General features: G+C 40.3%; 1 protein-coding gene across 3 annotated transcripts; it reads right to left on the reverse strand.

Annotated features, from left to right (window-relative positions):
* Positions 1–883: 883 nt before the first annotated feature.
* On the reverse strand, positions 884–19,832 carry RNASEL (ribonuclease L). Of its 3 annotated transcripts, none has more exons than XM_063134530.1 (6): positions 18,171–19,832; positions 16,759–16,856; positions 14,808–15,010; positions 14,017–14,152; positions 4,989–5,143; positions 884–3,551 (listed from the first exon to the last, which is right to left on the reverse strand). In XM_063134530.1, exons 1-6 carry the CDS (start codon positions 19,699–19,701, stop codon positions 3,413–3,415), a joined length of 2,262 nt encoding a protein of 753 aa, XP_062990600.1. In that variant the 5' UTR covers positions 19,702–19,832; the 3' UTR covers positions 884–3,412. The 3 variants fall into 3 exon arrangements, with proteins under 3 accessions (XP_062990600.1, XP_062990608.1, XP_062990615.1); XM_063134538.1 differs by lacking the exon at positions 884–3,551 and adding an exon at positions 6,022–6,064 and having other exon boundaries at positions 5,085–5,143; positions 18,171–19,830; XM_063134545.1 differs by lacking the exons at positions 884–3,551; positions 4,989–5,143 and adding an exon at positions 8,136–8,215 and having other exon boundaries at positions 18,171–19,830.
* Between the last annotated feature and the right edge of the window lie 544 nt (positions 19,833–20,376).

Raw genomic sequence — 20,376 nt, forward strand, 5'->3', positions numbered from 1 at the left:
TTTCATCCAGACCATTTTTCAGAGCGGTAGCAGTTTCATCGCAAACAAGAAAGTGTCTTGCGACATCTCAAAGACTAACACGTGTTTGATGGCACAAGCTTTCTCAGATGCATGAAGTGTTAACCACAGATTGGCAGATTTATATACATATGCTGGGAACTGGAATGGGAATATAAACAATGTTGTCAGGGGTAAACTGAAATGCAAAAAGTACAGACAGTGATGATTACCTTAATGGTTCCATTTACAAAACTTTGGGTGATAACACAGACATCACTATAATGGTGATCTGATTAACATATGTAGTGCCATTCTTTTTTAAAAACAACAACACATTTTTTCTTATTCAAAAGACAAGAAATAGAGTTGAATCTCTTGAGGAATTGGACTTCAGCAATTTTGCATTATTATCTGTCTTTGAAATTCCTTTGTTCAGACCTATATATTCCTTTGTTCAGACAGTGGAAGAGTCCACTACTGATGCCTGCTCCAGAGGCCCCTTTAAAAAAAAATTGCACAGGCATTCCAAGTAACACTGGATGGCTATGTCTAACCACCATTTAATTTTCCACATTTCCCCCAGAACAATGCTACATTGGGTGGGGGGACGGACGGACAGACGACAAATTTGCCAACCCTGTTGAGGCTCTTCAACATGGACTTTAATAAAAGATAAGAATCCAGGGGGAAATGTAAACAAGAAATTACTCTTGTTAAAACTGGCTGCAGTGCTAGAGAAAGGTAGAAACCTCTGTGATTGGGCACTCAGCAACCCATCCTCCTTCCCAGTTGAAATTGGCGTTCATGTGTATTCATTCCATGAATTGCACCATAAAAGGGTTGTCTGGACGCACCATTGAGTTAACTACTTGGCCAGCTTGAGTAAATAAATCCTCATCAGCTTTATTGTGTAGCGTCAGATTGCAATATAAAACAGTACAAAGTCAACCAAGTCAATCAAAATTATAAAGATAAAACATCCGAGAATACAAACATTTTCCCCCAAAACAATAACCCCAAACTTCAACCAATACAAAACAGCCATATCTATGAGAGATATTTTGACAACTCCAGTGTGTCACTTCCTTGAAACAACTTGTGTTTAATCTTTGAGGCTGCTGCTAAGACAAAAATACAGTTAATTTTTTTGTAATTTGGGGGCTTTATCACTTGAAAGTATAGCAGATCGTATTCTTATAAGGCAAAGGCAAAGGCAACAATTCATAGCAGAAACAATCTCTCAAGAACTGTTGGGGTCACGGATCAAAAGCTTAAGACGGAGAATGCTCCTCTAAGAAGGCACTTCAAATCTGACAGCTAGCTTCCAGCATAAGAGCAGTTATATAAGTCTGAGGCAGGCAGCAGCATGAGCAATAAAATTCCTTGGCAGAAACAAGTGTCTGGTGGCACCTTAAAGCAGGCGTGCACAACTTCTTTGGTCCCGAGGGCTGCACTGGAGTGTTGGAGGCCACAAATACAACTCACGCACACATCCTCCTCTCACACCCAGCAGAACTTGGCCTTGCAGCAACAGCATCAAGACCCTACCCCTAACACAATTGCTAAAAAAGGAAAAATGCTCTCAAACGAGCTCCGTGCATAGGCATGTGCAGCACATTTCATTAGGGTGTGCACCCAGGGAATTTTATTTTTTTATTTTTTTTAAAGGCGAACATTTACTGAATACTCACATCATTAAGGACATTATTTTTATTCATTTATTTATTAAACACTGTAGACACTGATGCCCGACTCCGCATTCAGCTTGCCTGACCAGGGAGGGACGTTGCAGGTGTGACTTTGGTGGGCTTTTGTGGTGACACTGGTCGGAGAAGGGGCTTACAAGGCGATAGTAGCCTCCAGGGGCCCTCCTCCTGGCCTCTTTGAAATGTGGCTCCTGGCAGTGAAGTTCCCAGCAGAGCAATTCCTTTTCACTCTTGCTGCTGGGAGAAATGGGGTGCCATCCAGGGAGGGGGGCAGCAAAGCACCAGAGGGCAGCTGGAGGACTGTTCCCACTGCATCTGGATCCCCCTCTGGATCCCTACCCAATGCCCCCCCTCAATTCGGGGCTTATTGCTTGAGACATTAGGGTGTGCCTGGGCACACCCAGTACACCCCTTGTGCACACCTATGGCTCTATGGTTCCTGCCATAGAGCATCCCAGGAAGGAGGTTGAACCATAGAGCCTGTTCCTAGACTGTTTTTTCCTCTCCCCACTTTTTTCGGCAGTGCCAGATGCTGGTAGCCACCAGACAGGGCTGGTGACGGGGGCACACTTTTTGCACCACTAAGAAATTATGTAAGCTTTCATGGATCAGGAACCACTTTGGATGCTTCCAGATAAAGGAGCCTGAGTGTTAACAACAAAGGGCATTGTGCAGTTATTTTGTATTTTCCTCCTTAATAGTTTTTTTTTTCTGGTAAGAAAAAAGATGGAGGAAGCGGCGGGGAAACGCAGGAGACTTACAAGGAGGATAGGATGACATCCGCACCCGCTATAAAATTCTGTGAATGAGGCAGAATGATTGCACAACAAAAGCCTCATCTGGAAGCACCCTTTGACAGATTTATTGGCAATTACCCTGCCGTAACCACTTCTTAATTGACTTTGTGAGCTATTAATTTGCCCTCTGAGGTTGCCAAGTCAACCGATTTATACCAGTCTGATTGCAATGTCTCTCACCATCACCCTATTTCCGGAGAACAGGCTCTAGACCAGTCTGTATTTTGGCCTGAAGGAAGGAAGTAGTCCTTTTAGGGAGCAAATTTGTGGCAGGAAGGAGGCCCCTTTTGCTCTGTTCACGTATTCCTGTGACATGGTGCTGGCAACAACTCTATTAGTTGCAACTCTCAGTGCAGCCATATCATAAAGAAACTACGGAACGTCCCCTCTAAATTGCACTGGACCCAGTTGATGCCAATTGTATTGTTGCAGCTTTGTTAAAGCTTTTAGAGTATAAAACTGCACGAAGATTTGAAGTAGCTACATTTTTAGCAAGAAAGGTTAGGAGAGCTGCTGTACTTTGCAGTTCCTCTTTCAATATTTAAGTGATTCAAGGACAAGCCACTGCTGAGTGTAATAGAAAGTGTTTCCTCTCTCCACAGCTACAGCATAGAATTCGGAGGTTACATCTTTAAAAAAAAATCACTTGATTTGTGGCTGGTAAGTGAGAAAAGGCCTCAATTCCAAGCAATCAATGGCCACCTCCCACCAAACTTGCAGATCCAAAATGGCAAAAGCATAGTTAATAAAAAAAGTTGTTTCTATGAGATGAAGGTTTTCTTGTTGTCTCTTTATATTGAGGTGCTGAAACTATATTTCTTTACTCCATTTTGGATCTTCATATAATGGAGAAAAACTAAAGAAAGACAGATATGCCACCTGCAGGAATTCCACTGCTGCTGATCTCCATTACAAGTGAGAAGGGTTCTGAGCATCTGGGAAATGTTTATCATATTGTATATTATACAAACTCCGGTAGACATAAATTGTTAAATTTGGAAAGAGATCCAGAAAATAGTCTGCAGGCTCTTTGATTATGTCTTTCAACCTGAAATGGAGGTAAATATGGATTTTAAAATTACAAATGTGTGAGTGCTAGGTAGCTCTTCATTAAAAAAAAGGGAAAAAAAACAGCTAGGACACACAACTAATTATGTACTCATGTCAACGTAATTGCTAAATACCCATTTCCTAAGATCTGTTATTTATGTTTATGGTCAATTCTTCCGATGTCAGATTTCAAGGCAGGGCAATTATCAGCAAAAGATATGCTTTGCTTTCTGTTCTAGTTTACCCACAGATTCCTTCCTTATATAAACTGTTGCATAAACAGATCTCTTGATCTGCGTTTCTTGTTCCCAACGTGACATGTCTCAGGACAGAAGTAGACATTATGGAAGACATGGAGCTACTGCTGTGTCTGGCTCTTCCCTGTACATCTCTCCTTGTGATATGATGCATTTTTGCCAGCCAATGGTGTGTGAAAGGGAACTCATATTGCAGTGACATCAAATGACACACTGGGTTGTATTAGATGTTACAGGAAAGGAGGGAGAACTAAAGGCAGTCTAGCATTTTCAATGGCAGTCCTGCATTAGCTGTAACATGGGCTTGTAAAACATGTAGTCCAACCCTCAGTTTTTAATTTCATGCTCACAACATCTTGCCTAGATATATCCAGATTGCTTTATGAAATATACATATTGCTAGCATGTTGGAAAGTTTTGTCCAAGCATGATCTTGTAGGGAAGTTATCCAGTCTTGTGCACAGGGAGTACCACAGTGGACCAGTCCACAATATGGTGCGGTGGTTGGAAGTTTACGTTTGTCTCTGCCATGAAATTTACTGGGTAGTCTTGGGAAGTCACAATCTCTCAGCTTAACCTATATTACATGCTTTCTTTTTTTTATGTGACATATCATATTTAGGATCAATCTCTCCCAGCTTTTCCCCATCCTCAGTTTTGAAACTCTTTCTGGGAAACCATTCTTTCCTTGATTAGAGAAATATTTACCAGCACTGGACAGAGAATCCATTGCTAGAACTATCACTGGGAAACAAAACCCCAGTTGAACTGACTGATGGTAGATCACAATCCTATATCTGATACACCAGGACTGGTTCGCACGATCACTGCAGCCCAGCACCCAGCGAGGGTAAATATGGAAACCAGCCAGCTTGTAATCAGCACACACAGGGTGGTTAACAGGGTGTGATCATGCAAACTGGGCCGTTCTATAAGTCCTTCTGCCTTCAGTCTTATTTAAATATACATAAATATACCCTGCTCTTGCGACTGTAATACTAGATGAGCTACTTTAAAGAAGGGAGTACTTCTTTTACTGATGATACCACCTATAGAACAGTTTAATACTGGTAATCTTAAAAAATAAGATTTCCAAGAACATTAAAATGTGAGTTAGAAATTAATGTAGTTTAATTGACAGGGCAGCTATGGAACCAAAAGAATCAACTACTACTTACTGTTCATCCTTCTCTTTGAAGTGCTCACCGACATGCCTGATTAGCTTCAGTAAATCTGTCACACAGTTTTCATAAATTTTTTTGGCTCTATTTTTCTTTTTCTTGTCCCTGTCACTAAAAGGGTCAACCATACAGTCCAGAACATCTTTGTGTATCTGAAAGAGATTCAAATCACTGCAGTTGGTTTGGGTCTGGAAAACAACTCTTCACAAGGAAATTCTATATATCGCCTAGAAATCCTCAAGCACGAGGCCATAAGATGCATATGGGTAGAATGGTAGTAACATTTATACTTTAGTTTCAATAATCAATGAAAATATTTCCATTTTTTCCTGTCTTGTAAATTTGAAAACATTTAAAGTCTGCTAATACAGCAAATCCCCAATATTCTATAGCTCCTCAGAAAATGTCTAGGGGTCATGGAATTGCTCCATGAGGAATAGAAAAGCCCCAGAACCAGGTGGTTTTCCTATAGAATGGCATAAGACGCAGTTGGATTTTTTTACTTTTAAATTTTTTTGTCTTTATTTTGAACTTTACCAGCATCACTATATTTTTGTCATTCCTAAACCTGGTAAAGATAATACTAACAGTGCAATTAGAGGCCAATTTCATTCATCAATGTGGACGCTAAAATATTAACAGCAATTCTTGCTAATAAACTTCAGCATGTGAAGCATACCTTGTGCATCCTGATCAAGTGGGATTTATTCACCAAACACAAAGTGCAAATAATTTAAGGCCTGTAGTAAATCTGATCACTTTGAATAATAAAAGAATGGATTTAGCTGTGTTATTTTACTGGATGCTGAGAAAGCATTTGACAAACTATACTAGCAGTTATGTTTGTGGCTTTGGGGAGGGGGAAATCTTTCTGCAGGAATTTTTAAAATTTATCAGAATTTTATATGTCTCTCCTGTGTCACAAAGTAATGATAAATGGAATACTTGCACGTTTCTTTCAAAATGTCCCTCCTCTGACATTTTAAGGTTTTCAAACACCAGAAATTCACATTTTGAACTAGCTTCCTACCGTATTTTCAGTGATGGTCTCGCTCAGACTTCGTCTTGCTCATCTTTTTTTTTTAAAAAAATAATTTTTATTTGTTTTCTACACTATATAAACATACAACATTACAATAATAAAAATAATAAAAAAAGAAACATCAAACAACTGTTACATACATATTGAATAAATGTTGAGTACATATATGTTGAATAAGTATTACCTATACATTATCATACTACAACATAATCATTCTTAACATAAAAGTGCACCCCCCACCTCGGGATCTATTCCTGAATCCAAAATCTGATAGTTTCTTCTGCTGGCGGTTTCCCACTTCCCTTAGTAAACACAAATATTAGGAACTGTTTCCAGATTCCTTCAAACTCATTTATTTTAGTTACGCCTTTTCTCCACTTAATATTACATGTCAGTTTATCATTAATGGCTATATCCCATACTTCTTTGTACCATTCTTCAATAGAATATTCCCCTTGAATCTTCCAGTTCCTAGCTACCATCAATCGTGCTGCAACCAGCAAACTCGATATCCGCTCTATAGTTTCTTTTCCACACTTTATATCTTCAAATAGTGACAGCAATGCAATCTTTGGTGTTTGTTCTATTTTCATTCCCACTATTTCTTCAATTTCTGAAAACACCATCTTCCATAATCTTTGTACATATATGCATTGCCACCACATATGTAAATACGTTCCTTTTTCCCCACAACCTCTCCAACAATTTGCTGAATGCTGATCATTTATCTTATTCAATCTAATCGGGGTTAGGTACCACCTCCATAAAATTTTTAAATAGTTCTCCTTTATTCTCACTGATAAACTTCTCAACACTCTTTGTTTCCATAGTCCCTCCCATCTCTGTCGCCCTATTTGTACCTTCAAATCTGACTCCCATACCATTTTCTCTGAGTTCTCTCTAAACTCCTTTTCTAACAATATTTTATATATTTCACTCATTAACCCTTTTAAAACTATACTACCTCCTTTTCCTTTTTCCTTATTTACTATTAACTCTTCAAACTTCGTCATCTTTCTACAAACTCTATTATCTTTAATCCACTTTTTATTCCATTGTTCTAATTGCCCATATTCTAACCAAGATAATTTTTTCTCCTTTAACAATTTTTCCATATCCTCTCTTGTTTTTATATCTCTTAACCAATCCTTTAGTTTCATTTTGCTTTTCTCTTTTAATATTTTACATAATCTACCCTTCAGATCCTCTGGGAAATTCTTTAACATTATTATCGGTGCTAAGGGAGAGTTGCTCGGAAGCAGCTTCCCTTTAAATTTACTCCAAATTTCCCATTGAGTCCTCAGGAGTGGATTATCTATACTTCCAACCCACTTTCTCCCTCCATCTTTAAAAAAGACATTGTCCAAGCTCATCTCTACATTACTTATAATTTTTTCTTCCATCCAATATAAATCTCCTACTCCTATAATTGCTTCTACAATATGTCTTAATCTATTTGCTACGTAGTATAATTTTATATTTGGGAGACCCAATCCACCCTTTTTTTGGCTTAGATACCAATTATTTTTATTCACTCTTGCTCTCTTTTCTCCGTTACAATATTTATTAATAATATTTTGCCAACTTTTTATCTCAGTTTCTGATATTTTTATTGGTAACATCCTAAACACAAAATTAATTTTAGCTAATATCTTCATTTTTATTAAGGCTATTCTTCCAAACCAAGATAAATTTAATCTTTTATATTTCTCCAGTTTCTCTAATACCTCTTTCTTTAACCTCGTTAAATTTTCCTTTTCAAGATTCTCTAAATTTTTTGTAATTTTAATTCCCAAATATTTAATCTCCTCCTTAACTTTCATTTCTATTCCCTTATGTTCCCAATCCTTTTCTTCCTTCTTAGTATAATTAAACAACATCATCTCTGATTTAGACCAATTTATTCTTAACCCTGTAATTTCTTCAAATTCCCTCAACTGATATTTAATTCTTTCTAATTTTCTTATTGGGTTCTTAATGGTCAATAAAGTATCATCTGCAAACATGTTTAACTTTATTTCCCTTACCTCTCCAATTCCTTTTAACTCTTCATCCTCCCTTAGTGCCTTCGCCAATACTTCCATAACCATTACAAACAGGACCGGCGAGAGCGGACATCCTTGTCTTGTTCCTCTGGCTAGTCGTATCTTTTCAGTGAGTCCATCATTTACCACCACTACAGCTGTATTTTGGGAATATAACTGTTCTATTATGTTTTTAAATTTATTTCCAAATCCCAATTTATCTACAATGATCTTTAATGCCTGCCAGCTCACACAATCAAAAGCCTTAAAACTATCCAATGCCATAATTCCTGCCTTGATATTTGATTTTTTTATTACATTTATTACATTTAAAACTCTTCCCACTAGATTATGCATCTGCCTTCCTGCCACAAACCCACATTGATCTTCTCCTATATATTCTGATATAAATTTATTTAACCGTTTAGCCATAATAGATGAGAAAATTTTGGCATCCTGATTTATTAACGAGATAGGTCTATAAGAATCAGGACTAGTCAGGTCTTTATCTGGTTTTGGGATCAGAATTATCAATGAGTGTTCCCATGATTCAGGTATCTTCTCTCCTAATAATATCCTATTATAAAGTTCCAGTAGCTTTGGAACTAAAAATTCTTTGAAGACCTTATAATATTCTGGTCCTAAATCATCTGCTCCCGGTGATTTACCAACTTTTAAATTATCAATGACATCTTCAACTTCTCTTTGAGTTATTACCTTCTCCATTAACTCTTTATATTCTGGTTTTATTCCGTTCTTTATAAACCTTCCAATATACTCCTCCACCTTTTCTTGTTGAGTTTCTTTACCCTTATATAGTTCCTGATAAAATTCCTGAAATTTTTTTATTTTATCTTTCATTATATGACAATAATTCCCTCGATTATCCTTCAATACTTCTATCCCATTCCTCCCTTTTTCTTTTTGTGTGAGTCTGGCAAGCAACCTAGAATTCTTATTACTGTTTTCGAAATATTCCCTTTTCATGTAAATTAAATTCTTTTGAACCTCCTCTATATTTAAATTTTCTAATTGTTTCTTCTTAGCTTGTATTTCTACTAATTTATATTTATCTTTACCTCGCCAATATTCTTCCTCCAAATTTCTAATTTCTATCTCTAACTTTCCCTGCTCTGCACGTTGTTGTCTTTTTAAGCTACACATCTCTCTAATACAGATTCCTCTTACTACAGCCTTCATGGTGTCCCAAACGACTGACCCAGCTGTTCCTCCCTTTTCATTAATTTCCCATGACTCCGACAATTCCTTCTGAATTTTCTCTACCACTTTATTATATTTCAATATTTTTGTATTCAACTTCCATCTATATGCCTCTTTATAATTCTTCTTGACTATAAATTCTAAACTTAACAAGGCATGATCAGTTACTTTTATTACCCCCATTTCCATTTTACAAATCTTCGTTGCAAAGTCTTTTGAGACAAATATATAATCTATCCTGGAGTATGTATGATGAACTGGGGAAAAGTATGAGAATCCAGGCTTAATCCCATTGAGTAAACGCCACGAATCTGAATAATCATTTTCTTTTACTAGTTTATTCAATATAGTTATATTATTCCTCTTTTCAACTTTGGTGGGATTTGACCTGTCCCATCTATTATCCATAACCATATTAAAGTCCCCAGCTAATATGACATACCCCTCCTTGAATTCTTCTATTTCTTTAAATAACTTTATAAAAAACTCTCTATGTCTCTCATTTGGGGCATACACATTAATTAGCGTATATACCTTTCCTTCAATTTTACCTTTTAACATAAGATATCTGCCATTATCATCCTTTTTTGTTTCTTCTAATATAAACCCACTTTTTTTTGAGATCAAAGTGGCCACTCCATTTTTTTTTGATGTCCCTAATGACTTTTCATAATAGGCTAACCACTTTAATTTTATCATATTCGAATTCTCGGAGCCTTGGTGTGTTTCTTGGACCATTATAATATCCGATCCTTCTTTATTAAATATTTGTTCTATTCTCCTCCTTTTCACGACTGCCCCCAAACTTTTAACATTGAGTGCTGATACTTTTATCTTTTTATCCATATTCACCCTTTTGAAGTCTCTTCCGATCCCTTGTGCTCTGCAACTCAAATTTACTTACATAAAAACACAAACTCCATACAACAAACCCCCACCCTCTTACCCCAACCCCTTCCCTCCTACCTTCCCCCCTCCCCACCCCCCCCCACTCTAATCCCCCCCCCACATCCCCGTGAGTCTAGTACTCCAGCCATCTACTTTAAAGGGAGGGGGGGAGGCAGTGCTGCGCCTGGCCGGCAAAGTTTCTATGTTTAGCATTTCTATCTGCAATTATCTCCAAACATAATTAACAGTTCTATTACTCCCCAGATGTCCCAGCCTCATTCCCCCCCCCACCCACTCCAGTCCCACTTGCTTCCCCATACAGACCCAGCCTCTTCAGCAACTCTTTACCTTGATCCAGTGAGGTTACTCTGTGTTCCCCCCTCCCATATGTAAATCTTAGAAAAACAGGATAACCCCACGAATAAGTGATTTTGTTCTTCATTAGTGTTTCAGTTATTGGTTTAATACTGCGTCTCCAATTTAGTGTGTGTTGAGAGAGGTCATTATAAATTTGCACTGCTTTGCCTTTGTACTGCAACTGGGCCATAGATCTCAATTCTTTCATAACTTGCTCTTTTTTGTAGTAATTACCAAATTTCACCAAAATGTCTCTAGTCCCTTTGTAGTTTTGCCCCCCCCCACACGGTGAACTCGATCTAAATCCGATCCATCTATTGGTAAGTCAGGCATCAGCTCCTTGAACCAATTCAGAATGATTTCTCTTAGATCTTCTCCTTGTATCTGCTTCAGCTGTTTTATTCGAATAGATGATCGACGAGATTGATCCTCCAAGGCTATCAGTCTTAATTCATAATCTTTAAATTGAATATTTGTTGATTTTTCAAAAGCCTCTTGCTTCTTCTGGTTCAAATCAGCTTTTGCCTCCAAATCTTTGATCTTTTTTGAGTTATCAGCTGTCTTATCAGCCAGGACACGCATTTGTTGTCTAAAAACATCCATTTGCTGATCCATTTTTTTAAAAATAACCGTGTTATTCTCCGCTATTGCAGCTTTAATTTCCACTAAAGAGGGTGGCTGACTGCCAATTGCTTCTCCCCCTTCAGCCATGTTTTTTTCTTTTTTTGGTACTGTGTCTAAGAAAACTGGGCCTGTATCTTCGTCCTCCTGTTCTGCTTCAGGGACTGTATTTTCCAGGTAGGAGAGGTTATGATTAGATGGTTTCTTTTTTTGTGTATTTAACCTTTTCCACTCCTTCCTAATTCTCCTTTTAATGTTAGACATAGGACACTTCTGGACAGGGCATAAATCTTAGAGTCCAGCTCACTTTCTTGGCAGTTTTTACTTGCTTATCTTCTGTGTGTTAAACACTCTTCCTTCTTCCCAAGGGGGGGGGATATATCAGATTCACAACAGCATTCACTAGAGGGGACCAGAACTAATCATACACAGTCTATCAATGTCTCACTTCGCCCCCTCACCGAATGCTGCTTTTCCTCCACCACCGCGCACCCCCGCTTCTCGCCAGCCAACGATAACTACAACAAACAGCTTCCACTTTATAAAGCCAGTATTTCAGTCTTTTCCACTTTGAGATAGAAGATAAGAGGTGAGAATTGCTATAAATCAGGTCGGCATCTAACAAAAACAAACTCTCTCTGCACAAACTGCGTCACAGCAGCAGGCAGGCCAGTTTAGTTTAGTTTCGTTTTCCAACCGAAGCTTATTAAAAACATTCCGTTCTGTCTCACCTCATCTTTTCAGCTTTTTCCAACACCGGCAGCATTCATAGTCCTTTTCCATCATTTGCTCAAAGATTTATGCCCATTAAAAAGGAGATAATTGCTTTTCCCGGCAAAGCCGGTTAGAGCCTCAGAAGAAACTCGCCGCCTCCATGGCTGCCAAGCTCCGCCCCCTCGTCTTGCTCATCTTAAACGTCTGACAGGATTTGGAGGCCTGACAGGTGACAGCAGAGTGATCCAAAAGGAGAGTGAGAACCCAATGGCATAAGCTACAAACTGATTGACTGGGGCTGGAGAAGGTAAACCGTGATGTCACAATTTTGTCAGTTACATGGGCCCTGAACAACAGGCCATGGGTTATTTGAGGGTTGATTGCCCCTCTAACAAGCCATGCCGCCTAGGTTCAGATGACATGACAAGCAGGTCACCCAAATGGTGCCTGGCATGTACCAGCACACACAGCCACAGTGTGTGTTGGTGCATGCCAGGCACCCTTTGGGTGACCTCCTTGTCTTGTCATCTGAACCTAGGCGGCATGGCCACAGAGATCATGCAAACCGGGCCATGGAGAGTGTTTTCAGTCTCTCCTGTTGCCAGGTTAACTTTCAAGTAATTTTCTAGAAAACTAATACTTGCTGCAATGATTCTTGTTCCTCAACCAGGTAAAGGACATGCTCAGTAGGTAGAGTCTATGTAATCGAATGCAATTAATGGACCAATACTGAAAGCGGAGCCATAGGAGAACCCCCCATTTTCTTCTTCCTGCCCCCCACGCCCAAGAACCCCTTCCCTCAGGGAGTTTTCTCCCTCCTTTTGCCCTCAGCTGGACTCTAAGATAGGACATAAACCTAACTGGGGAGGAGAAAAGGATGGGGGAAAGGAGGAATTGTGAGAAGGAAACAGTGTGTGCAGGCAAGTTTTTGTTTTGCTAAGTTTTAACATTTGCATCCTGCCAAACACTTCAGAGTATTTAAAAACTTTGTAGAAATGATAAATTTCACATATAAACAAAATCCTCATAAAAACAATGCAGCAGCGGGAAACAGAAATAGTTGTCTGGCAGGTTCAGGATGCGAACCGCCCCGAGAGCTTCAGCTATTGGGCGGTATAAAATGTAATAAATAAATAAATAAATAAATAAATAAAATAGATACAAATAGCCATGCCAGCTCGTATAGCCAACAAGGCAGCACCTCCAAAGACCTGCTGAAACACAATGTCATTCACACAACTCACATGCCACATATTGACTCTCCCCTGAGGTCCACCTCCCTACACAGATTATAGTTTGTGTACTCAGTTTAATGTGTAGTTCTCCCTCCAAACAAATGATGAACCAGGTGTGGTTCCTCCCCCCCCAATTCCCGTTCAAAAAATAGACTACAAAATGGTTGTGTGAATCAGCCCTAATTCAAACTGTAAAATGAAGGCTGCAAGAAAGCTTTGCTAGCACATCATGCCAGGGTTTATTTATTTATTTATTACACTTATATACCGCCCCCATAGCCAGGGCTCTCTGGGTGGTTTACAGAAGTTCTAAAATTAAGATAAAAACGAGTATGCAAAATTTTAAATTCTAAAACACAGAACATACACACATAAAGCATTAAAAGCCGTTAAAAAAAACTAAACATGTGGGAGTTTAAGATGTGCCACCATATGCCTGGGCAAAGAGGAAAGTCTTAACCTGGTGCTGGAAAGATAGCAGCATTGGTGCCAGGTGAGCCTCGTCAGGGAGATTGTTCCATAGTCTGGGGGCCACCACCGAAAAGGCCCTGTCCCTCGTTGCCACACTCCGAGCCCCTCTCGGAGGAGGCACCCGGAGGAGGACCTGAGATGTTGAATGTAGTGACCGGGTATATTGGCTCCAGGTCTGAGGGGGCCCTACACAGAGGGTACTCAGATAGCCTCCCTCCTCCATCACTGGTGGCAGTAAGCAACAGCAATGCCCTAGTCACTATTTTCATTTCCCACAATGCCCTAGAATAATGCTTCACTGAATAAAAACGGTGTCTAGGCCCAGCTCAGACCACAAGTCTGGGATGATGATTTTTAAAGAGGGTATCAGCATGGGCCTTGCCAGGGGACTTGGCCCTGGCGGATAACTGTTGCTGAGGCCAGATCTCCATTAGGCCCACCCAATAGCTTACCTTTTCAGTCCAATCCTTGAAAGGATCATCTTCACGATTCAAAGTCTTCAGAATGTCACTGTTATCGTTCTGGTGCTTAGTGCCGCGTGTCTTAATATCGCTCTCATTCCCAACATCTCTTAAGAATCTGTACTTCCTGTCAAATGGGAGACAAGTTGGTGATGCTTTGTAGCATTGTGTAATTATTTTGAGAATCCATTTCCATTCTTTATGAAAGCCAGCTGCTCTCCCCCATGATTGTGGAGAAAGCTTAAAAGGTGTGTCAAAATGAGATATTTAGAGAGGGGACCTGTGGCCCTTCAGATATTGTTGAACCAAGACTTCCATCGTCAATCACCTCTGGCTAGTATGGTTGGAGTCCAAAACCTTTGGAAGGCTACAGGTATTCCAGCTCTGGGTTTTATGGTGGGATCTCTGTGACCTAAAAAAAATACATTTAAATGGCTCCCCACCCACCCCCAGTAAATCTTCCCTTCTGGATCTTCAATATCAAATATTGTATCAAATACAATATTTGATATTGTGTGTCAAGTATTGTATTTGATACCCAATATTCAGAGTGAGCTTTTGCCATCTGGCAGTTTTGGGTATTAACTGCATTTGATGTCTAATAATCAATATTGTCAACTAAGGACCATGAAATGTTGGAAGGATCAAGTGATATATATGCATATGTGAACTGGTCCAAAGTCATAATAAAGTAATTGGTTTAAGGAGGGTTTAGTGACAGATTAAGGCTGGAAATCTGGTACACATTTCCATAAGGCCTTCTGTATTGATTTGATACTTACGCCTGCTTGCTCCAAAAATAAGGATGGTATATCAAGTGTCCAAGTTGTTCACTGACTGGGATCTTTTCATCAAGGTTACTCAGACTTGCTCTGAGGTCTTCTATTTCTATATGATTATCTACATTTATTGGACACTCTGTGGGTAAGTCTTCAAAGCGGGCTGTACCCCTCATTGCAACATATACAACCAGCCTTTCAAGGGCCTGCATGACAGAACAAATGGTTATTGCCCTCTTGAGCTTCAGTCAGAATGAGCAGATAGACTAGATTTATGCATTCGTTCTCCATGCTTAAATGCTGTCTGTTTTTTCTATGCATGTGTGAAGAAGTGTCCAACTGCCCTGGATAGAGTGCCGGCCTGAAGCATTCCTCTTTACTTGTTGTTTCTACCACCTCTGTGCTCCACTCTACATGTTGAGTAACGGGAACTCCAAGAACTGGGAGTTTACTGGTAATTGACAGTAAATCTGCCCAGTCACTGCTGAGCAAGTTCAGCTTGGTTTCCCGTTACCTCTCTTGTGTCAAATTGCACAGCGGGAAAGAGCAGTTTGGAATGCAGGAGAAGGTTCCTTGGGAGGTCAAAAGTATATAGTCAAACCTCAGGTTCCAAATCAGTAAAAAAAATTGAGATTAGGGATAACAGATGAGGGAGAAATCAGATGGGTAGCATTAGGGGGGGGGAGTTTACTTTCTAAGGACACAATTCTATTGAGATGGCTGTACGCCTCTGAACTTGGAGGTTTACAGCACAGCAGGAAGAACAGCAGAGGTGATCTTCACCTCCGCTGCTCCTCCCGCTCTGTATTTTAAGCTAAACGGGTTTCTTCAACTGTCTAGCTGGGGCGCTGTATGGCATGGTGGCTTGCAAAACCATGGCTGCCTTGCAAAGGCTTCTGGGTGAATGGCTTTTCGGCCTTTAAGCTAGCAAACTGTTATTTCAGTCTGTACCAGTCAGCAACATTTCTTTGTTATGAGAAAGATGAGTCAAAAGTACAACCACAGTGAGCTCATGAGAGAAACGCAGGTGTCTTATCTCGAGACCCAAATGAGCTAATATTCCAAGCTTGGTTCAGTCGAAAGGCTGGTCATAACAGCCTGAGAAACCCAATTAGTGGTCTTGCCCATGCCAAAGAACTGCCAAATGATGCCTTGTTTATTGCAACCTGTAACCAAAGGAAGGGGTCACCACAGAGTACCCGTACCATAACTGTAGCCATCTAATTTTAAGGAATTCCAGATTAAAAACCGATTTCAATAAATTTTTGCATTTGCATTTCCCCCTTATAATAGTTTTATTAAAAATGCATAAAACAGTGATGAAAATTTGTATTTTTCCCCTGTTGTTCCAGTTATAAGTAAGTAATTGGCTTATATTGCTTGCTGCTATTTAGTGTTCAATCAATATAATAAAAAAAACTGTTTATATTTAATATAGTTGTGTGTTCTGGCATGGGGGATGGCCTTGAAGAAAACGGAGTTTTTAATGTTTTATTTCACCTTCAGCACTTATTGAGTCTTACTGTCTTGTTGGCTAAGCGATGGAAGAGCCAAGGGGACACCATTATTGGGCTGTGCTTAGGGCATCAGATGGCCTTAATCCAGCCCTGATCCAACCATCAATCTGGGTAAATTCCATCTTTTCTGGGATTTCACCTACCTGCATAAGCTGGACTCATTTACAAACTCGGCTGCCTCACTGTTCACCTTGGCCTCAGATGATTTATGTCTCAGTCGAACAGCATAGAGATCTTGGTGGATTCTACCACTTACTTCCCTCAGTTATGAAAACTGACAATTTATTTCTACCCTCTGCTTCCTGATACTTAACCAATTGCCCATAAGAGGATCAAAATGCCAAAGTCAATACATAAGGAGTATAAACCAGCAATAAAAATGTCTGCAAAAGGAGAAATTATTATTATTTCTATTATGCAGATTAAAAGAAACATACCTTCAGGTCTTCTTTGATTATAAGATCTTTCTCATCATTATCGTCAACTAACTCCGTGCTCTTATCAAAATCTGCCAGGAAAACTTTGCCAGTAACATCTATCAAGATAAAAGAACTAAAAAAATAACATGGAACAGCCTTGTCTTTTACATATGAGGCCAGTCTATATTTCTAGAATCTTGGTGGTAATGGCCTTTTTCACCATTTGGCAAAAGCAGACATTTTGCTTTTTTTTAATAACACCTTTGTCTCTAATGCATTCTGATTCTTTGGGGGCTCCAGCCCTTAAGTCTATCTCCCAAACGGCAAACACTTAGGGTGGAACTACACTGAGTCTTTTTCTGGAGAGGTTTCTTTTATCAGGTGAAGTAGCTGTGGAGGACTTCATTGTCCCAAGCTGCACAGAAAACCATGGAGCCAAATAAGCTCCTACTGGCAGGAAGTGGTGTAGTGGTAAATTTGGAAGTGCAGGTGCTCATCATGACAGTTCCATAGCCACGCCCACAAGGAGAGGCCAAGGATTCAGGCAGGCCCTTGATCCATATCAACAAAGCAGTTCTAGCAATTTTAACTCCATCAGGAGCAGGATTTTTGTCACTCTAATGGGGGTCTTCATTGCCCATTGAAAACAAATCCACTGCAAAATACTTTGCATTGTATCCAAGCTACTGTGACAATTGCAGCTAATCTTAAAAGGAACAGGCAATTCTGAGGGGGGTGACAGATGATATCAGCATCCCTGCCAATAAAAAAAAGTGTAGGTGCTGCATCCTTGGCCCCATTAGACCACTGCTGGCGATGGGGGAGCAGAGTTGGGGAGCAATTGGGTGAGTTCCCATGATCACTGAGGGAAAATAACCCATGATGGCTTATTTTTCCTTCTCTGAGTGTGCCGGTCATGAGCCACCTAATTAACATAACTGTCCACACTGGGTGCGGGTCATTGTGATGTCCAAAGATTAGGTGGCTGGAATTACCCTGAAACCATAGAACCAAGCACTCTGAAACCCTAAAACAAGTCATGGGGTTCAGGATGGTTTGTAAATCACTTAAGCCACCCACCCTTGCCGGGTTCGAACGTCATGACAATCCACTCCTGGGGAGGATAATTACTCTAATTAGGTGGTTCATGACCAGCACACATGGGAAGGTAAAGTAAGCCACTCCCATGTATTTTCTCTCCGTGAATGTGTGAACCTGGTCATCATGTCATTTCCTCATTCCAGAGCTAGGCCATGGCATTGACAGAGCTTCGTTGACACCAGCTACTTCATAACCTTGAAAACTCCTCCCCCACGTCCCACATTTAATCTGTAGTGGACCTATTCAGCTCATGAGGACTAAGCAGGAGTAATCGGGTTCTGGACCTGGGCCTCAGTTGAACAGGTTATGAAATAGGAGAGAAGACAAACCTATCAAAATGTTACTTGGGTGCAGATCCTGATGGCCAAATCCAAATCCATGAAGTTCCTTCACTGCTAGAAATATTCTTTCAAGCATGTCTTTGCTCTCCATGGCTGCGTCCTCTGCCATCCCAAAATATTCCTCAAGGTTCTTCTCACACAGAGCGAGGCACAAGTAGAGACAGGCCTTCCGTTCTTCCCACCCATAAAACTTCATCAGATGGTGGCTAGTTCGGCATTCCTCAAGGCAGGCTTTCTCTCGCTCTGCATTTTCTGCATTAGTGTGGAATATCTTTACAGCGACCTCTTTTCCATCATAAATTCCAAGGTAGACTCCTCCTCCATTGGAAGTTCTCTGTATCCTGAAATCTTGATACATGAATAACTTGAGTTTTCCAATCATAGGACGATACATTTCATGGAGGTCCTGGAGCTGGGATCTCCAGCGTCTGCTAGAAAACGCCATCTGTATTGCTGGCTGGCTTGGGCGGGGTGGTGCACGATATTTACGAAGAAGTTCTAACATTTTTTCATTGTTGTAAGTTACACTGGCAATCTTAATGAGGTCTCCAATGTCTGTTCTTGCTCCTTTTTCACACAATATCTTTGCTATTTCATAGTTTTTCTTCTCCACCGCTACCATTAGTGCTGTTCTGCTGTTTTTGTCAGCGTCATCTATGTCAACTTCATCTGTTTTCAAAATAGCTTTCACCAGATCTTGGCTTTCCCTTTCAACAGCCAGTATGAGAGTAGTTTTCCCATTTTCATCTCTGTTGTTCGCGTCAGTCTTATGTTTTAAGAGGAAAAGTGCAACTTCCTCTTTCCCTTGGTCCCTGTCTTTCTCTTCAATCACTGAGAGAGCATGGACTAATGCATTCCTCCCTTGATTGTCACAGATGCTCACGTCAGCCTTCATTTCTGTGACTAGGGCATTGACAACAGTGACACGGCCATGCTTGGCAGCATCCATCAGGGCTGTTGCACCTCCTTTATTCAGGGCCCTTCTCCCCTCATCAACTACTCTGCCCAAATTTACATCTGCCCCTTTCTTATACAAAAACCTCAGGGCCTTCTCATTCCCATATAAAGCAGCCTCCATAAAAGCTGTGAAGCCATTGATATCATACTCATCAATTTCTGACCCTTTCTTAAGAAAGAGGTCCAAAAGCTCCACATTGCCTGTTATCCCTGCTATAATAAAAGGAGTCGCACCATTAACCTTCCTAGCATATGGATCAGCTCCTTTGCCCAGCAGGAGGTGAACCATCTCTTCCTTGTTTGCCTTAACGGCACTGTGGAGTGCTGTCCAACCCCCCTCCACCTTTGAATTGATATCAACACCTTTTTCCAACAGCTGCTTGACAGTCTCAATCGAGCCAAATCGCACAGCGTTGTTCAGCTCAGAGGTGTCCTCTGCATTTTCTGATCCAGCACTCTGGAGTTCCCCAGGTGGCTCCATCGCCTTCCTCTGGCCCTGGCCCATTTCCTCCACTGACTGATTGTTTGGTGGTTTCTTGGTTTTTGTTAAGTTTTTCCCCATTCTAAAAGGTTGCAATGCCTCACTTAAGGCTTAGTTACTGTCATTAAGAACTTTAAGCTACAATATGCTGGCAGTTTTGGTATTCTGACCCCACCCCTTTTTTTCTTTGGCCCCGCCCACCAGCAGAATGCAGCCTGAGAGCTTCTCCAAAATGGAATCCAGCCCTTGAGCTAAAAGAGGTTCAACACCCCTGATTTAACTGAAGGGCCTTCTCTGCAGCTGTTTCTTTTCTGTAGAATTCTGAGACCTTCTGATGGCAGTGATTATTTTAGCTGAAAATATATTTCTAGTATAATGCAAATATGTTAATAGCTAAGGTGACATCAACAGTTTGAATTAACAGTAAAGCTATTCACATGTTAGTGTTTCAACTGTTTTGGAAGATGAAGGTGCAAATGAAAAGGTGCTAAATAGATAAAAGCTGGTGTTTTTCACAAGGATGTGCATGTCCCAAAGGGTCAACAGTCTTCCTTCCATCTGTTTATCAAAAAGAGAAACCAATGTGTTTAGTTAATATGAAGAATTCATTAAAAACAACAACCAGAAGGACATAAGAAGAGCCATGCTGGATTAGACCAAGGGTCCATCTAATCAGCACTCTGTCTACACAGTGGCAAACCAGCTGTCGACCAGGGACCCACAAGCAGGACATGGTGCAGCAGCACCCTCCCACCC

This window comes from Elgaria multicarinata, chromosome 1 (assembly GCF_023053635.1).
Source record: "Elgaria multicarinata webbii isolate HBS135686 ecotype San Diego chromosome 1, rElgMul1.1.pri, whole genome shotgun sequence".
Lineage (NCBI taxonomy): Eukaryota > Metazoa > Chordata > Lepidosauria > Squamata > Anguidae > Elgaria > Elgaria multicarinata.

Excerpts from the sequence above, each read along its gene's own strand:
- RNASEL (XM_063134530.1), bottom strand. The coding sequence starts at position 19,701 with ATGGGGAAAAACTTAACAAAAACCAAGAAACCACCAAACAATCAGTCA. Across the intron at positions 15,011-16,758 it reads TAATCAAAGAAGACCTGAAG|GCCCTTGAAAGGCTGGTTGT; the intron begins GTATGTTTCTTT and ends TCTGTCATGCAG. Across the intron at positions 14,153-14,807 it reads TATTTTTGGAGCAAGCAGGC|GAAGTACAGATTCTTAAGAG; the intron begins GTAAGTATCAAA and ends CCCATTTGACAG.